We start from the raw sequence: 17,909 nt of genomic DNA, 5'->3' as shown, positions 1-17,909 counted from the left end.
TTGTTTTTTATCCCTGTAACCTGACCCAGTCTTTCTCCTATGAACAGCTCAACCTCAGTCTAAGTGTATACATTTTTTATATATAAGGCAGTAACACCTTCCTTTTCCCCCATGTCTGTCGTTCCTGAGCAAGCTGTACTCTTCTATACCAATATTCCAATCGTGTGTATTATTCCACCAAGTCTGTGATACCAACTGTTATGGTTGTATTTATTAATTAGCCCTTCAAGTTCTTTCTGCTTATTTCCCATACTTCTTGCATTTGTATACAGACATTTAAGATAACTGATTTGATTTTGTCCTCTAGTTCTGCTTTTTCCCTCCTTTATCTCTGCTATTGTAGCCCATGTTCTTCTTCCTCCTATTTCTGACCCATCTCCCAGAGCTCCATGTTTTTCACTTGCGGGCTTTGGTCATCTGCCCCCTTTGAACCGAATTTCAAGCCGCCCTCAGTAGGTTAGCTGTTTATCCAAATACTCTCTTCCCTTTCCTTGAAAGGTGAACCCAGTCCCTGCTTAGCAGTCCTCTTTCTTGGAACAGCATCCTGTGGTCAAGGAAGCCAAAGCCTTCCCGGTGATACAATCTTTGCAGCCATGCATTCACCTCAAAGATGCACCTGTCTCTGGGCCCCTACCTTTGACAGGAGAGACTGAAGAAAATACCAGATTCCTTTACCCATACTTGCAGAGCCCTATAGTCACACTTGATCTGCTCAAGATCACACCTTGCAGTATCATTTGTGCCCACATGGATAAGTAGCATGAGATAGTAATCCGAGGACTGGGTAATCCTCCACAATCCCTCCGTAACATCTTAGATACAGGCCCCTGGCAGGCAGCATATTTCCTGATATGTCATGTCAGGGTGACAGATGGGTGCGTCCGTCCCCTTCAGAATAGAATCTCCAACCACCACTACCCTGCATTACTTGTCATGCTGGAGATCGGTCTTCTGCTGTTTTGTTTTAGTGGTTCTAGTTATGCTGACCAGTCGAATGCTATGGGCAGTTGTGAGGAGTAAGGGAAGCAGATGGGTGCATTTTCTCCTGTCAGCCTCCCTCTCTGAAGACTGCACCAAGCTCAGCTTAAGGTATGTCAACTCCAGCTATGTGTTTTACGTAACTGGAGTTGCATACCTTAATCCAACCTTCCAGTTCTAGTTTAAACCTGATCTTAGACTGGAACCTTATTCTACTTTCCCTCAGACCTAAGCAGGGAAGAGTTGGTTCCACAAACTGAGAGGCTCTTCTCAGCTTCAGAACCAAAGGCATTGCAACTTAGGACTCTCAGAACTCATGCCATAGTGGACTGCTTTCCCCCCAGCTAGACACCAATTGACAACTACTACTAGACACCAATTGAATTTTTGTGGAGTGGTCAATCTTCACAGGGGGCGAGGCGGGTGCGGACAGCAGAGAAATTGATGCATTTGGGGACTGGGAAAGATGTAGGGAATTAATGAGTGTTTTGATGTGTGCATGGAGGGAAGAGGAATTCTACATATGGGCTTGATAGAATTTGATTATTAGTTTTTATAATTTCACAGATGCATTTCAAGCACTTTTTAGATTTACATGTTCATAATTGCAGAAAATTATGGAGGCAGCAGCTCAGATAACTTCATCACAGTTCTTTGGACATCTGTAAGCAGGGGTGAAAGCACTTGAAATTTCTTACGGATACTGTCCAACTGCAACCCAAAGGGAGATGGGTTGTGATAGGATAATACTGCTATGTCACATAAGACCAAATGTGAACATATTCCATTAGGTATGTGAACGACTAGTTGATTAATCGACTATCTGATAAGCAAATGCTTTTGTGCAAGAGGGCCAGTTAGACAACGCGGTATTGTTTTGTGCAAAAAAGCAGTGATCGCGAAAATGGCATTTGGGGCTTTCTTGCGCAAAACCACATCTAGATCGGCACGGACGTTTTTCTGCAAAAAGTACTTTTGCGGAATAGCATCTGTGCCAATCTAGATGCTCTTTTCAGCAAATGCTTTTAACGGAAAAACTTTTCCGTTAAAAGCATTTGCGGAAAATCATGCCAGTCTAGACGAAGCCCTTAAGTTTCATCTCTCTCTAAGTTCTATTACAGAAATATATAGTCAGTGTACAGTGAAATAAGCATTTACTAATAAAAATCTAATTCTTCCAAGTCTACACGTGTATTACTGACTGAAGCAACACGTTTGAAAGTCCATTTTTAAAATATGGAGTCTTGCAGTGATGTACCAATATTAGATAAACTAATGATTGACCCTTAGATATTTTCAGTACCTTTAGTGAGACCGTAGTAAGGAGACTATAGCTCTGTTTTTGAGACAGTTAAGGCTTTAAACTTGTACAGTTCCTTCAGAAGGCAGTAGCAAACTATATATATGATGTTTGTTTCTTGTCTAGTAACAGAAAGCTCACACAAATCAAACCAGAAAAATTAGTCTTGGTTCCAAAGGATGAAATATTGCCTTACTGCTGATATTTGGGAATAAAAGCAGGATTTGATTCAGGTTTTTGTGGGATTGAATAGCCATATGCAGAAGACAAGGTTTACAAATAGTTTAACTTAGTTCATTTAATGTCAGTCCTATTAAAATCTCTGTGTGGGCTCTGCACATATTTTATTTGTAGAAGAATGTTGTAATATGTCACATCCATGTAATCCTTGAAATGGTTGTAGATCTTCCTCCAGTTCCTTTTATTGCCTCCCACAATACCATGTAGAATCCTGAGACTCTGAAAGAAAATCCGTAGGCCAGGGGCTTTCATCCTTAAACTGTAACATGAATTTCAAAATAAGCTTCAGTCTTGTTGTGAAAACCCAGGTCTCTTAAGCTTTTCTTTATTGAAGGGCCTCAAGCTTTTGTGAGTTTTGGCTCTTTCTTTTATACTTCCCCTTCTCCTCCTCCCCCCTTGAAAAATCTTCACTAGACCAAAGATTGAACTAGCAGGATAACTTATTTACATCTCTTGAAACACTGCTTATGAAAATTTGTTTAGTAAGTGCATTTCCTTATGACTGTATAAACCATTCCATAGCTTACTTCAAGGTGCCCCTACAGAAATATTGTTTTTGTGAGGTTGTGGTATGAACACCCCTTGTGACCATATGTCCCTCAGTGTAATGTATAAAGTAAAGACAAATGTATTGTCTGGGTCTAAGGGTCAGTTGTCATAATGTTTCTTGCTGTTGCTATTATCTACATTGATTTTCATTTTATGTCCCTAAATGCCATAGCTGAGTTTGAATATTGTTTCTTGTAGGTATTATCAACCCAAAGAATCCCAAGGAAGCACCAAAGTCCTTCAGCTTTGACTACTCGTACTGGTCTCACACCTCGGTAAGTTTCTGAATATACAATCGTAAAAAATACTGTTTACTGATTAGACTGGCTTGGATTGTCTCCTGACACCCCACTTCAGCCATCTGCTTTTACAAAGTCTGTATTGAATTATACAAGTTCAGAGCTCTGACTCTATATTCTAGACTTTTTCAATCCTGGGAACGTGAAGAGTAAGGTCTGAGGTTCTGAGAACATAGTATGAGTGCCTGAAAGAGAGAGGAAGGGAAAGGCATAGAAAAATGTATTGGTTCAAGCAGCTGCATAGTGGAACTTCAGCCACAAAAGTACCTTTTTCCAACAGAAATTACAACTGAAAAGTTAAAGACTTAAAAAAAAAAAAATCTTTGGCACAGTGAAATAACTGGCTTACCAGGAAAAGCAAGGATGATGGTACACATTTCCTATAACGATAAACAATAAACTTTTGTCCTCTAAACATTGTGCCCAGCTCCTCCAGAGAACTAGATCTGAAGTCTTGCTGACTTTCAGCGCTTGTTGTATAGCAGTTCTGCATTAGGTCCTCTCTCCTGCTTTCTTAAAAGGTGGAGAAGATATCCTTTTTATCATCTGCTGACATCAGCATTTAGTTTGGCTGATGGAAAGATAATTTGACATTTCTTCATTGGTCATCAACCATAATGTCTTCTTGAACAAAGCTCAAACTTTAAATATGCACAGAACTTTTTAATGAAACCTCTTATTAAATAAAGTAGTTGCAGAGAAACTTTGCAACTATGTAGGTCATCAGGAAGGCAAAATGCTATGTGCGCTATACAGACTACACCCTAATGTATGAAAACATGACTTTTGTAGCCACAGCTTTTGCTGTCATTTTAGGTCACATGCATCTTCAAGAAACGCTTTCTATTAAAAAAGTTTCAGTCTAATATTAAAATCAATCAGAACTCCTTTTACATCATGACGGTTCTTAAAAAAAAAATTGTCAGCATTCACTGGAAAGATGGGAGAGACTGAGTGATCACTAAAATTATACTCCTACAAAAAGTATGCATTGTGGTTTTACACCATCAGTGTAATATTTTCTAATCGATGAAGCATAAAATTTGTAGTTAGTTTCACTTGAAATGTATAATAGGTTACATAAAGGATACTATTCCCAAATAAGTGAAAAAGGGCTTCTATAGCTAGAGAAGGTGTCAGGGCTATTCCACACTCTGGCACTTCAAGGGCAGAAGTTGGGGTCCTGCCAGAGACCTTAAAAATAACTTGCCTCTATAGGCTTCTGCCTAAAAGCTCCCTAAGGTCACAGATTCACTGACTTCGGGAGGTAGCTGCCACCGCTAAGTGAAACAAAAAACCCTCTTTCTTGAAGCCTGAAAGAAAGCACTTGGACTTCTTCCATGGGGTACCCTCAAGCCCTTTTACTACAAGAGAGCTTGGGGGGCAAAGAGGGGGAGAAAACAAGCTTGTACATTTCAAAGGTGGAGGCGCCCTTATCGACTAATTGAGCAGTTGATGGAAATTCCATTGACTGTTGAATTAGTTGATTGATCTACATTTAACATCCCTACTGCTTCCCTTTCCTTGCTGCCTCAAGCAGGAGGGGGAAATGCAAGGAGTCAAGTAGTTGACTCAACAAGTCACTTACATCCCAACAACTACACTTTTTTGGAGTTAGACCTCTGGCAGTAGAAAGCAATATTTATTTTCTTTTAATCTTTGCAGCCTGAAGATCCCTGCTTTGCGTCTCAGAACCGTGTGTACAATGACATTGGGAAAGAGATGCTCTTGCATGCCTTTGAAGGCTACAATGTGTGTATATTTGCCTATGGGCAGACTGGAGCTGGGAAATCCTACACCATGATGGGCAAACAGGAGGAAAGCCAGGCAGGCATCATCCCACAGGTAACAAGACCAATGCTGGGTAATTACTTGACAAAACATATTTAAATGTTTAATACTCTGTCATTTGTTACCTTGTCATAATGTCTCAGAGGGCTAGACATGTTAGTTTGTAACTTTAAAAACAAGTAGTCCTGTGGCACCTAAGGCTACATCTAGACTACGGCGGTATCCCGCAAAACCCTGCTGCGTCCAAGGAATGCATTTGCTGTTTCGCTTTTTTGTGGAAGAGCAAATGTGCTCTTCTTTCAGGGAGCCCTGAATACCTCGTTTCACAAGGCATAAAGGCTCTGCTAAAAGAGGGGGCTTTTCTGCCATTTGGCTCTGTCTTGACTGGGCCAAATGGCAGAAAAGCCTCTTCCGCAAAAGTGATTGAAAAGCTATGCAAATTGTAGTCTAGACCTAGCCTGAGAGACTTAGAAAAATGGCTTCCATGGGCAAAACCCGCTTCATCAGATGAGCTGGAGAGGCCCACGAAAGCCCATGATTATATAAATAAATAAATAAATAAATAAAGGCAGTCCCCGGGTTACGTACAAGATAGGGACTGTAGGTTTGTTCTTAAGTTGAATTTGTATGCAAGTCGGAACTGGTACATATTGTAGAGGAAACTCTAGCCAAACATTTCTCCAGAGCTCAGTTTTATTCTCCCACACCTCACTTCCCACAGTCCTTTATTCTCAAGCTGAGGTGTCTGCTGAGAAAAGCCGCTCCGCGTCTCCCTGGTCTGCTGGGGGGGGGGGGGGGGGGGCGCTAGCTTCGCGTCTCCCTGGTCTGCTGGGGGGAAGCAGCTAGTGTGGGGTTGCCTCACCCCGTTTGTAAGTAGGGATCTGATGTAAGTCGGATCCATGTAACCCAGGGACTGCCTGTATATTTATTTGTTAGTCTCTCAGGTGCCACAGGACCATTGCTTGTTTTTGTAGTAGTGGTTCACAAAGAACCAAATCTTACTTTTCAGGAGGGAAAGCATAGACCTTGGATCTAGTGCAGTCAGTTTTGACACAGATTACCACTGATGTCTAACATGACTATGAAATCATGTTTTCTGTTTATACTAGCAAGAAAACCAGCATGGTACAGCATAACTTGGTTGCAAATATTTCTCAGCTGTTTAAACTTAGCCATTTTTGTAGAATAAATAGGGCATATATTTTGTGTTTAGCAGATGTATAACTTTTCACCTTTAACCTCTAGCAATTAAAATGGTAAGAATGAATGACTCAAATATAGGAGAAATTAGAAAAATTATTCTAAACAAAATAGTTCTACAGATTTGTAAACCAAGAACAAAATACTTGGTGCAGCATCTGCCCCTTGTTGTTCTTCCAAAACAAAAAATAATTGAGGAATGTAAATGTCTGATTCTACTGAGATTTTGGCTTTCGTTCCAATTGTTTACAGTACAGAAATGCTTATTCAGCAAGAATCCAAGAGATAGTGTCATTGATGAAACACTTGTAATGAGTGCAAAGTCTGGAAAATCTGTTTTGTCTTTGTTTCACCCTGGAAAATAAATGCTGCACTTCAGCAGTGTGTGTATATATATTTTCATATAGGTTACACAAATAAAGTAGGTAGGAATGTTGAGATATAAAGATCCTGAAAGAATGCCTTGAGAAATTCATGGCTGATATTTCATTAAGGCTATACTAGGTCTAGCTAATGTTCAAGTTGCTGTAGTTGTTGGCTGCATGGTGCTTTTGCCACATTCAGGCTAGCTTTGTTGTCCTGGCATTGGTGATATGTTGTGCATGTTTTGGAAGGAGTTTTCCTGTTAAAGTGGAAAGTCAGGTACGAAATAGACCACAGAAACCATTGCTCTCTGTGGATGGCTTAAAACGCTGCGGTCAAATGCATAGCAGTTGTTCTGTTGCCTCCAGCAGTGGCGCATAGGTTAGATGACATTTTCTATTAATTACTTTCTTCACACTATTGTGATTAAAGTTTTCCCAAACATGTGGCTGACATTTACATCTAACACCTTGTTTTCCTTCTGTGAATGTAACACCCTTTTTGAGCATACCACCTGAAATCGGTTCAAAGACTTTGTTCATTTGTTTTTCTGTTGTTAATTTGGGGATGCTAAAATTACTTTTCAGTTTCCGAAGAATATACAAATCAAAGGCCATGTAACTCCCTCCCTCCAGTTATATCTTGAGCGATTATCCCACAGAGGAACAAAATCAAACGAAACTAACATATTTCTGTCTGAGATATACTTACTGATTTCTCTGCCTTCCCTGCACTAAAAAATATGCAGGAGGGGCAAAAATCATCCTCCATGCACAAATGCAGATTGTGGTCTTCCACTTTCTCATATTTACTAGGTCCCTCATCAGCCAACCTCTGATATGTATGTAGAAGTGTAAAATAGTGGTATCTTAAAACTATGCACTGACTTACTGTTTGGATTCTGTGCTGCTAAAATCTGATGCTGTGTCCACACCGCTGCATGTCTTGATTGTAATAGCTTGTTTAGGTTCTGTCTACACTTAAGTTTAAAGTGCAGCCATGGCACTAGGGATGTGAACGAACAGTCGACTAGTCTGATCCGTTAATCTAGTCAACAACTTGCATTCCCAAGCCCTTTGTTGCCTCTATATCAGCTGGTCCTGCCCCTGGTAGACTATAGTATAGTTGACTAATCGCTAAGAATTCATGCGGTTAGTCAACTATTCAGTTACCCAAGAGCTAACATACCTACGTGACAGTGCTTTAACCTGAAAGCGTGACCATGGCAGAAGTGCTGGAAGAGAGGTCTCCAAGGCTCTATGTAAGCAACCTCCATGAGGGGAGTAGCTAATGCCACACTTGTGCTTTACAGTTCTGTAACTTGCTGCACTTGGCATGGTGGTGACGTTTTTCACACGGCTGAGCCATAAAGTTACAGCTCTGTAAAAGGCCTAAGTCGATTTATCCTTACACTGATGCCTCTGAGTCCTACTTCTGTTCTTCTCTATACCCGCCTTTCCTCCACCCACTGCAGTTCAAAATCTTTGTATGCATTTCTTGCTGTAACACATTCTGGTCCATTATACATAGCTTCATTTGTTGTCTTAATTTTAAAAAGTGTAGCGGGTTCAACTCACTTTCAGCATAGCTTCTTCCCTCAAGGTGGCTTTTGGGGAAGTAGTTGGCTGCTCCGAAACACCCCATTTGGGTGTCTTCGGGGCACTGCCCTCCAGGAGTGACCACTCCTGGTCTTGGTCCGCGCCCCCTTCGGGGAGGGGGGAGTCATTGTTCTTCCTCCGCTCCTCCTCCAGGGTCTTCCCTAGGACCCCCGGTTCTTCTCCCAGTCTGCCTGCCTGGTTGCCTCCTGCAACCTTGCCTTGCGGACTTATGGCCTGGGGCTTCCCTGGCTCCCCCAGCCTACGGCAACTGCCATTTTGCAGTCCAGCCTTTTTGGGCTGTCTCCATGCGAGCTCCGCCCTCCATGACTGCCTGCTTGCAGCCCTGGGCCTCAGGCTGAGTAGCCTGGGTTTGCTAGGCTGAAGCCCCTCTCATTGCAGGCAGGCAGGTCTCTCCTCCTTCTCCCAGGAGCTGCTCTATATGGCTTCCAGCTGGGCCCTTGTTAGCTGCCTCAGCTGGGCTTCCTCCTGACTCTAGGTCTCCGCTCCTTAAAGGGCCAGTGCAGGGCAACACACTGCCACCATAGGTAAAACACAAACCTCAAACAAGCACAATCTCATACATAGTCTGTCCAGGTAGCTTCAGCATCCTTCATATGAACAAGTTGCTACTAATTGCCTCAAATCTGATTTCTGGGTTTTGTCAAAACAATGGACTCTCAGGATTATTCTCCTAAAAATAACCAGATATATTTATTAGTTATAAACAAATGGGAGAAGATTTAATATTTTCAGTCATCTCATTCTCTAGAATGTATAACATGTTTTTCTAATTTCAGTTGTTACTATTACTTTTGTGTTATGGTGGCGTAACCCAGGCTATTAGAGACAAGGTAGGGTAAGGTAATATAAATGGACCAACTTCTGTTGATGAAAGAGGAGTTGCAGAGATTTTTCTTTAGGTCAGGGAAAGGTACTCTGTCTCACCATTAAGTACAAGGTGGAACAGTTAGAGTTAACACATGTTGCGAAAGAAGCATTCAAGCTGAAGCGTTTCAGATGTCTGCAGTTGTAGGAGAGACCCTGCCTCAGTGGGGATGGTAGTGGAAATGACTCTAGTTGTTGTCCTACCACCAAATGAAGGAACCGTTATGAACATCATGAAACAATTACAACTCTTGCTCAGCAGAAACCCCACCTGTTTTTTCATAAGTCCTCTCTTTTGGCCCTCATACAGCCCTCCAACCTTGCCAAACTCAAAGAAGCAAGCTCCTCATAGACCAGGATACACCAACTCAGCGGCATTAGCCCCTGCCAAAATGTTTTTTGCAAAACAAACACTTTGACCTCATCTTCAAAGGAAACTTGCACAATACTTTCAAAAGATGATGCTGGGAACTTAAATTCATTACTTTGCTAAATGCCAAAAATCACAGGCTTAATACACTAGATTTGAGGTTGACTGTCAGAATCTCCAACAGATAACATCTCCACAGTTGTAGGACAAAAGGTCTCTTGCAACATGTTAGATGCTCAGTTATCTTAAGGCTGGGCAAAATACGGCCTGGTGGTCGGATCTGACCCACGGAACCCCTTGCCAGGTCTGTAAGGCACGCACCTGCCACGATTTAGAACCCAGTCCATGCCACACCCTGCTCTTCAGGGAGGGGTGTGTGTGCTTCGTGCTATCTCCCTGCCCCCAGCCCAATCCTCCGCTCCTGTTGGGCAGAAACAACTGGCCAGTAAAAACTGACTTCAGTCAACCTGTCAGCTCCTATTGGCTGGAAACAGCCAGCCAGTTGGAGCTCAGAGATTGATCTGAGACACTTGGGGCAGTGCAAGCCTTTTCTCCCCTACATCCCCCCACCCTCTTGAGCCATGCGGAGGAAGCAGCCTGTACTTTCAAGCGGGCAGGGACTGCAACAGGCAGGGAGCCCAGCCTGCCTTGGGGGTGCTGCAGCCTGCTGGCCAAGAGACACTTAGATAAATGCCTCCCAGCCAGCACCTGCCTCCCGCACCCCAACTCCCTCCCCCAAAGACAATCCAAACCCTCTGCACCCCCTGCCCAGGTCCCAACTCCCTCCCAGACCCTGTGCTCCCTCCTCTACCCCTCCCCCAGGCCAGAATCCTCTCCTGTACCCAAACACCCTAATTCCCTGACCCAGGTCAACCCCCTCCTCCACCCAAATACCCTTTCAGACTCCACACTGTCTCCTGCACCCCAGTTGCTGACCCTGTGTGCCCTTCTGCTCCCAAGCTACAACCTAGACCCTGCACTCCCTTCTCAGAAATGTGCAGCCTTTGATCACTTACCAAAAATCTTGGAGTGGCCCCCCCCACCAGAAATTATTGCCCACTCCTGATATGTCCAATCCATCTTGAATTTAGCTTGCACAGAGCTTTTCTTAGGCCTGGGAAAGGTAAGTTCACTCTCCAACAGAAGCTGGTTCAGTCGATTATTAGAAGATATTAGCTCACCCACCTTGTCTTTTTCTGGTCTTTATATTAAGTAATTATATGTTTATATTGCAGACAGATATTGGTGAAACAAGGGCATAGTTGATAAGAGGAAAAAATAAAAGGATTGAATATTAGTGATTGGGGGAGGGGGGATTCACTATATTTTTACCAGGATACTATGCAGTGGTTGTTTGTCATTGAAGTGGCTTTTGGAGATGGGAAGAGTAGGAGGGGAGTAGATTGTCACAATAATTATTTGTCGTTGTTTACTCATGACTGCTGTCTGACTCCGGTTTAATTTCTTTCTAGCTATGTGAAGAACTGTTTGAGAAAATCAATGACAACAGTAATGAGGAGATATCCTATTCTGTGGAGGTGAGTACATAGTACACTAAGGCATGCTCCTGTTAGTGGACATGAAGTTGATCTGAAGAAGCTACTGTATCATTGATATTTTCTGCTATATATGTTCATGAGCACCTGACTCTTTCCTTTCTTACTTGGCACAAATGTATGAGCAAACCATTTCTAAGGTACATTCTGAATATCAATGCACCTTCTCTAATCTCTTTGGATGGTGAGTGGCAAGTAAATTATAAAAGCTAGCCCTATTCCAACTTTTTGTGATTCTGGATGTGAAAAGCCATAGAATAAACATGCAAACATTTGATCACTATTGGTTGGAAACCTATTCAGTGTGTTCTCTGTTAATTGCCTTTAATTGCTTGAGTTCTGAACTAAGCCTATATTTATTAGAATATTTGATGTAGTCTTACTCAGGAATCTTCTTTTAGCCTGCTACTAGGGGTGCCATTCTCTTCCATAATGTGGACACAATTGATACAGACTGGAAAAAAAATGATAGGAAGAGAATGTTATAAACTAAGCCCCAACACACTGAAATAGTTGTCTGAGCTAAGTCCTAGAACAAAGGGAGTTTCCTGGCTACTAGCCAAGTGAATGTGCAGGAAGATATCTATGTTCGTAATTGACAAAGGATTAAAATGTGAACTGTTAAAAATAGCACTTCGGCAGTTCTGCTTAGTGTGTTTAGATATAATTGCTCACTTTCCAGACAAGTCATGAAACTTGGTCAGTTTAATAGGTTTTCAAGCATTTAGTCACTTCAGAATCTGAGCTTAATCAGAATGGTAATGCTACTGGGACAGCAGGATTAATACCAGTGAAAGGAGAGTGCAACATACTTTCAAACTGTTTCCACTATTTGATGTAAGAATGGATGATGAGTCCTGGATGTGCAAGGAATCCAGAAAAAATGATCTTCATAGCAGTGGCAGGCTTTCTGAGGATTGACATGGGACAAACTGGGTGGGGGTGTAGAACTGGAATAAAGAAATTATGTAAATGTTGTTTACTTGGGCAACAGTGACCCATTTGATATTTAAGTTCCTTTGTCTCTGGATTTTAGACCTGGTTAGATATTTGTGATTCCTTTTTGTATTTCTAAAACTGCTTGTTCCATTTGAGTTCTTCCCACCAAATGAAAGTGAATAATTTACTGTTTCATCTAATACCTTGGGTGCTGAAGTCACTAAGTATCTGTTACAGTGGGATAAGCTTGATGCCCTGAGAAACAAGACAATTAAAAATTATGCATTTTAAAAGAATCTTAGCTTTGTAATTATGCTGGAGTTAGTTTGTAGGTCTGACATGTAACTATAATTAGTATGGTTAGCTGGGTTTTCATCTGACCTATAGTGTGTGCTTCTCTCTAAATATGAGAACACCAAAAGTGGCTCTTCAATTAAAAGAAATATTAATTTAACCTTTGTGTTCTGGGTCCAGAAGTGAGGTCCTCTGAAAGTAATTTGCTCTCCCTCCCCTCCAGGTAATACATACGATTTAACATAAAGCCCAAGTATTCTGCCATATCTCAGGGATACAAACTCTTTATTCATCATGGGATTTCAGTTAAGCGATACAGCTTCTTAAGAGTGGTGTTCTAAAATGCTGCTGTGAACGTGTCTCAACAGAAAGTGAGTGCTTCAAGACCTGTAAATTATCCATGTAAATCTATTCACAGGTCAGTTACATGGAGATTTATTGTGAGAGAGTCAGAGACTTACTGAACCCGAAGAACAAGGGGAATTTGCGGGTGCGAGAGCACCCCCTGCTTGGACCCTACGTGGAGGACCTTTCCAAGTTAGCTGTCACCTCCTATACTGACATTGCAGACCTCATGGATGCTGGGAACAAAGCCAGGTTTGTTATGATGTGGAGTCTCATTCAGTTGTGGGGTAGGAGAGTCGTGTTCTTGCTCCATATCTGGTATGATGGCATACAGTGCCATTTATGAAATCCTGTGTAGTCCTTGTCATATGTGGAATAGAACGCACATTGGAAATTACTAAAGGAATCAAACATGGTGTGAAAATATACCTTTGGGCAATTAATGCCATTTAGAAGCTAACACTCATTTGTATTGTGAAATGGTTTCATAAATCACTTTATTAATATTTATTATTGCAGAAGCTTGTAAAATATTCTAGTACAGGCAGTCCCCGGGTTACGTACAAGAGAGGGACTGTAGGTTTGTTCTTAAGTTGAATCTGTATGTAAGTCGGAACTGGCGTCCAGATTCAGCTGCTGCTGAAACTGACCGCCAGTTCTGACTTACATACAGATTCAACTTAAGAACCCCAAGCTTCCCCAAGTCAGCTGCTGCTGAAACTGATCAGCGGCTGATTCCAGGAAGCCTGGGGCAGAGCAACTCTGCCTCAGGCTTCCTGTAGTCAGCGCTGGTCAGTTTCAGCAGCGGCTGACTTGGGGACGCCTGGGGCAGAGCAGCTGGGGTGGTGCTGGGTTGCTCCAGTAGCACCGCTCCTCGGGCGCTACTGAACCAACCCAGCAGCACCCCAGCTGCTCTGCCCCAGGCATCCTGATTCAGCCACTGCTGAAACTGACCAATCGGCAGCACCCCAGCTGCTCTGCCCCAGGGTCCAAAACAAAAGTCTGGTCTGCTGGGGGCGGGGGGGCACACTAGCTGCCCCCCCCGCAGCAGACCAGGGACACGGGAGCAGAGCTGCAGCGGCAGCGGAGTGCCGCGCCTCTGAGGCTTTGCTCTAGCAAAGTCTCAGAGGCGCGGGACCCCGCTGCTGCGGCTTCAGTCCCGGTGCCTGTGGTCTGCTGGGGATTGTCCCCAGCAGACCACAGGCACCGGGACTGAAGCCGCAGCCGCGGCGGGTTCCCACGCTTCTGAGGCTTTGCTCTGGCACCGGAGCAGCTTACGAGCGGGGCTTTCTCGCCCCGGAGCTCGCAGGTAGCAATCCGCCACCTCGACCTCCGGGGCAAGAGAGCCCCGTTCGTAAGTGCGGATCCGACGTAAGTCGGGGACTGCCTGTAGTTGCAGTTTGTTCTGGTAACATGCCTTTTAATTCTAGCTTTCTCTGTATACAAAAATAGTGATAATGAACTAGTTAAAATCTATTTCTAGCTACGCAAAAAGTGAGGAACAATAAAGTTGGCCTGTCATCCATACATAGTCTGATTAGTTAATCCATACATCAGGATGTGGAGAAAGGAAGGATAATGAAACTGAAGGCAGGTACAGAGGATAGCATTAAGGAAGCACAAGTGGTTGTAGACTAATAGTATTCAGTGTAAACTGTTGAAGTAACTATAGTTGTGGAAAGGAGCTGCTTTTTTTTTTTAAACAAGTAACCTGACTTTATTTTTTTAGGACTGTGGCAGCTACCAACATGAATGAAACCAGTAGCCGTTCTCATGCTGTGTTTACGATTGTCTTTACTCAGAAGAGACATGATACAGAAACTGACCTTTGCACTGAGAAGGTAGAGGAGTGGGGGAAAACTGACAGTCTTAATTCTGTTTTCATTTACCTCATTTTACTGGGGGCTTAAGGTGGAAGTAGAAATTCTCTCTCATTTTGATGTACTTCTCAGTGGGGGAGAACTTGCTTATATGCAGTATAAACTAAGTCAGAGAACTTCTGGGTTTTTTTTCTTGGCTCTGTTCCTAAACTGTATTTGAAATAGTGGCTGAGATGGGGAAAGCAGGAGTAGCAAAGGGTGGGGAGGGGGACAGGAAAGTAGATCCAGCAAGAAGAAAGATGGATCTGGAATGAGCTGGGAAGTAAAACTTTCTCTTGTGTGTACACAGAAGCTTCAGTGTTTGTTTGACAGGGCCTAACTAATTACTGCCTCATTAACTATATTCTGCACCCTCTCTGTCATATGCCTGCTTTAGTAGGGATGCATTGCTACTCAGGCAACACAAAGGAGGTGGAATTTGCATATTAAAAGGAAGTACATTCTGTATGAGTGGAGATGTTTGTGGTCTTTGCTGTTGGTCTGGATAGTGGAAGAGTGAAGAGATTGTACATGCAAATGTGACTGGAAAAACTGAACCATATTCACATACCTGCTCCCATTGTGTCTTTTGGGTCAGATCTGTTGCCTGTGCTGAAAAACCCAAGTTTTCCATCTTGAGTTGTTTTGGCTCTTCAGGGTTATGGGATCGTAACTTGCATTCTACTCTGCTGTTGAGCCAGCTCTTGATTACTGATTATCCATATATGGATAAAACATAGCATGCCTTTTTTCATTCTGGATCCTAAGTTATTTGCAGCACTAGCAGTTAAATTCTTTTGACTCAGTTTGCTCTGGAATGTCTTAAATACTTATGAAACAATATTATTTTAGCTATTTTTCAGAGTTTATCTGCACTTAAAAAAATAACTTATTTATTATGATGCAGAAACAACTGCACTTCTCTGAAATTGATTGCCAATAAAAACAGTAGAACTGTAGAATCTGCAGCAAGCTATTGTGATTTTGAATAATAGACTACTTCTTCCTGAATCGTGTCATCAGAATTGATTTTTCTCTCATTCTAATTCTACCTGAACTAGCTCTGACTATTGCTGTGTTCCTTCTTTAGGTCAGCAAGATTAGCCTTGTGGATCTAGCTGGGAGTGAGAGAGCAGACTCAACTGGTGCCAAGGGGACTCGATTAAAGGTAGTGGGACTGCCTTGGGCCTCTGCTGTATGCAGGAGAAAGGGGGAAATGGTGTATTATCAATCTGATATATCAGTATGCTCTTCTGCTTATTAAGTAATTAATAGGGAAGAAAATAATTAAAATAAGAATATAAAAATTAAGTCCCATCAAAGATCCAGAATTTCCTCCCCATTGTGATTAGTGGTGCTGTGGAATAGTAACAGTTGAATTTTTATTCGTTGTATGGCTGGTATAATGGGTCTATCACGGTAGTCCTTTGTTAACACATTAGCTATTGTGCAAAAATGAGATCTCTTTTGCTGTCTAGAGTCATAGAGGCTCCCTGTTTGAAGAGAATTATTTGAGTGTATTCAGTTGCATGATTATATGTAATTCTCATATTGGGATACTCAAAACTAAAACATAATGCACTTCATGAAAAGGCTTGTGGGTTCTGTTTTAATTCTGATATTTCAAAATATCTGCCTTTCCGTCACTAGTATGTATGATATCTTTAATGGGGTAGATGTAAGGTTTATTTCTTCATAAAGTAGCTTTTTTAGACTGGTAACCTAGTCTTTTTTGTCTAGCGTTAGATTATAAAATTAGTAGAGGTACCTGTCTGAGAATGAATGTTAAGACCTAGATCATAGCAGTGTGGTCACAGTAAAACAAACTTTATTGTAAATCTAAGGCATGTACTTGGACAATGATATCAGCCATCATCTCCAGGGCTGTGTCCAGACTCAGGGGTTTTTTCGAAAAAAGGCTACTTTTTTCGAAAAAACTTCCCCTGCGTCCAGACTCAAGCCGCGTTCTTTCGAAATTAATTCGAAAGAACGCGGCTTTTCTTTCGATGGCGGTAAACCTCAATTTACGAGGAAGAACGCCTTCTTTCGAAAGTTCCTCTTTCGAAAGAAGGCGTTCTTCAATGTAAATAGGGCTTCTTCAAAAGAGAGCATACAGACTCACTGGATGCTTTCTTTCGAAAAAGGAAGCTGCTTTTTCGAAATTTCTCCGTGCAGTCTAGACGCTCTCTTTCGAAAGAGGCTCTTTCGAAAGAGGCTTGCAGTCTAGACATAGCCCAGGTGTTTTTAGTCTGGACTAGAGTTCCTGTTTGAGTAGTCTGAATTACTACATTAAATTTGTTATCTTTCCAGGAAGGAGCGAATATCAACAAGTCTCTCACAACTCTGGGCAAAGTAATTTCAGCCTTGGCAGAGGTGGTAAGTAAAGTATTGCATCTATCCAGAGAGGAAGTTGTCATCTTTACAAACCTTTTAGAGCTTGGTAAAAGTCAAGAGACCATATAGTCCAGCAAAGCCCTTACATCTACTTTGCTCACATCAGTAATTGGCCTAACTGAGCCTATTTTTTGTTCGATGTGTGCAAGTTTATTCACGTGTATGAATCTCATGGGTTTCTGGTACAGTACTTGCTGCAAGACAGAGCATTGGTTGCTTTAGCTATGAATAAGTTTTTGAAATATAAATGTCTATTGGCTTTGCGCGTAATGGTAAGAAGAAAAACAAATAGTACGTGTATACTTGCTGAATTTTGTGCTTTTATTTTTTTTAAAAGCAGACAATTTTGATTAAAAGAAAAGCTTTACATCTTGTTGGGGGTTTCTTTGATTTAAATGATTGAGTCGTATGCGGTCATTTGGTGTTTGGGTTATTCTACTATAAATCTGGAATTTTATCTTGATATCTAAATGACAGGAGAATATTATATAATCTAAACAAGTAATCATAAAGTAGCATAAGAATTCTTTCGTTTTAATTGTGCCATTGCAGTTGCAGTGGAACAACACATTGGAAAAGCTACTGCTGCTGTGCACTTAAGTTACAGAAGATTTAACCTTTGGGACAGTCTGACTGGATTAATTTACTTTAAATTTTTTTGGGAGACTCAATTCTCATTCATTTTCTTATTCAGAAAAGCAATATTCAGTGCTGCATATCCTCCAGTGTAGTAATTTAAATGGTCCATTCTGTCTTGTTCAGACGTTCATCTTGTATTCTTTCTTCCTCTTCCTTTAATGCTTTCAACTTTAGGATAACTGCACCAGTAAGGTATGATGGAGCTGAGTAACCTTGAATGTTAAATCCTAGTTGATTGATATAGACCTAGATGCACTTCACCTGGGAAGCCAAGAGCAGGAATCTGTCAAGCGTTTCATGACAAATTGAT

General features: G+C 41.9%; 1 protein-coding gene across 22 annotated transcripts in view; it reads left to right on the top strand.

Annotated features, from left to right (window-relative positions):
• Nucleotides 1–17,909, top strand: part of KIF1B (kinesin family member 1B) — a 175,496-nt gene that overhangs the window by 57,401 nt on the left and 100,186 nt on the right. For 18 of the 22 annotated variants that reach the window (XM_075906754.1, XM_075906755.1, XM_075906752.1 and 15 more), the window contains exons 3-10: nt 3,266–3,342; nt 5,032–5,211; nt 11,046–11,111; nt 12,781–12,959; nt 14,437–14,548; nt 15,657–15,734; nt 16,877–16,942; nt 17,774–17,791. In XM_075906754.1, coding sequence (XP_075762869.1) covers nt 3,266–3,342; nt 5,032–5,211; nt 11,046–11,111; nt 12,781–12,959; nt 14,437–14,548; nt 15,657–15,734; nt 16,877–16,942; nt 17,774–17,791 — 776 coding nt within the window. The remainder of the gene's footprint in view (nt 1–3,265; nt 3,343–5,031; nt 5,212–11,045; nt 11,112–12,780; nt 12,960–14,436; nt 14,549–15,656; nt 15,735–16,876; nt 16,943–17,773; nt 17,792–17,909) is intronic. The other 4 variants (XM_075906753.1, XM_075906768.1, XM_075906770.1 and 1 more) reach the window with 1 other exon arrangement.

This window comes from Pelodiscus sinensis, chromosome 23, assembly GCF_049634645.1.
Source record: "Pelodiscus sinensis isolate JC-2024 chromosome 23, ASM4963464v1, whole genome shotgun sequence".
NCBI classification, from domain to species: Eukaryota; Metazoa; Chordata; order Testudines; family Trionychidae; genus Pelodiscus; species Pelodiscus sinensis.
Note: the sequence above shows the minus strand (reverse complement) of the source record. Positions and strands in the feature narration are given on the sequence as shown.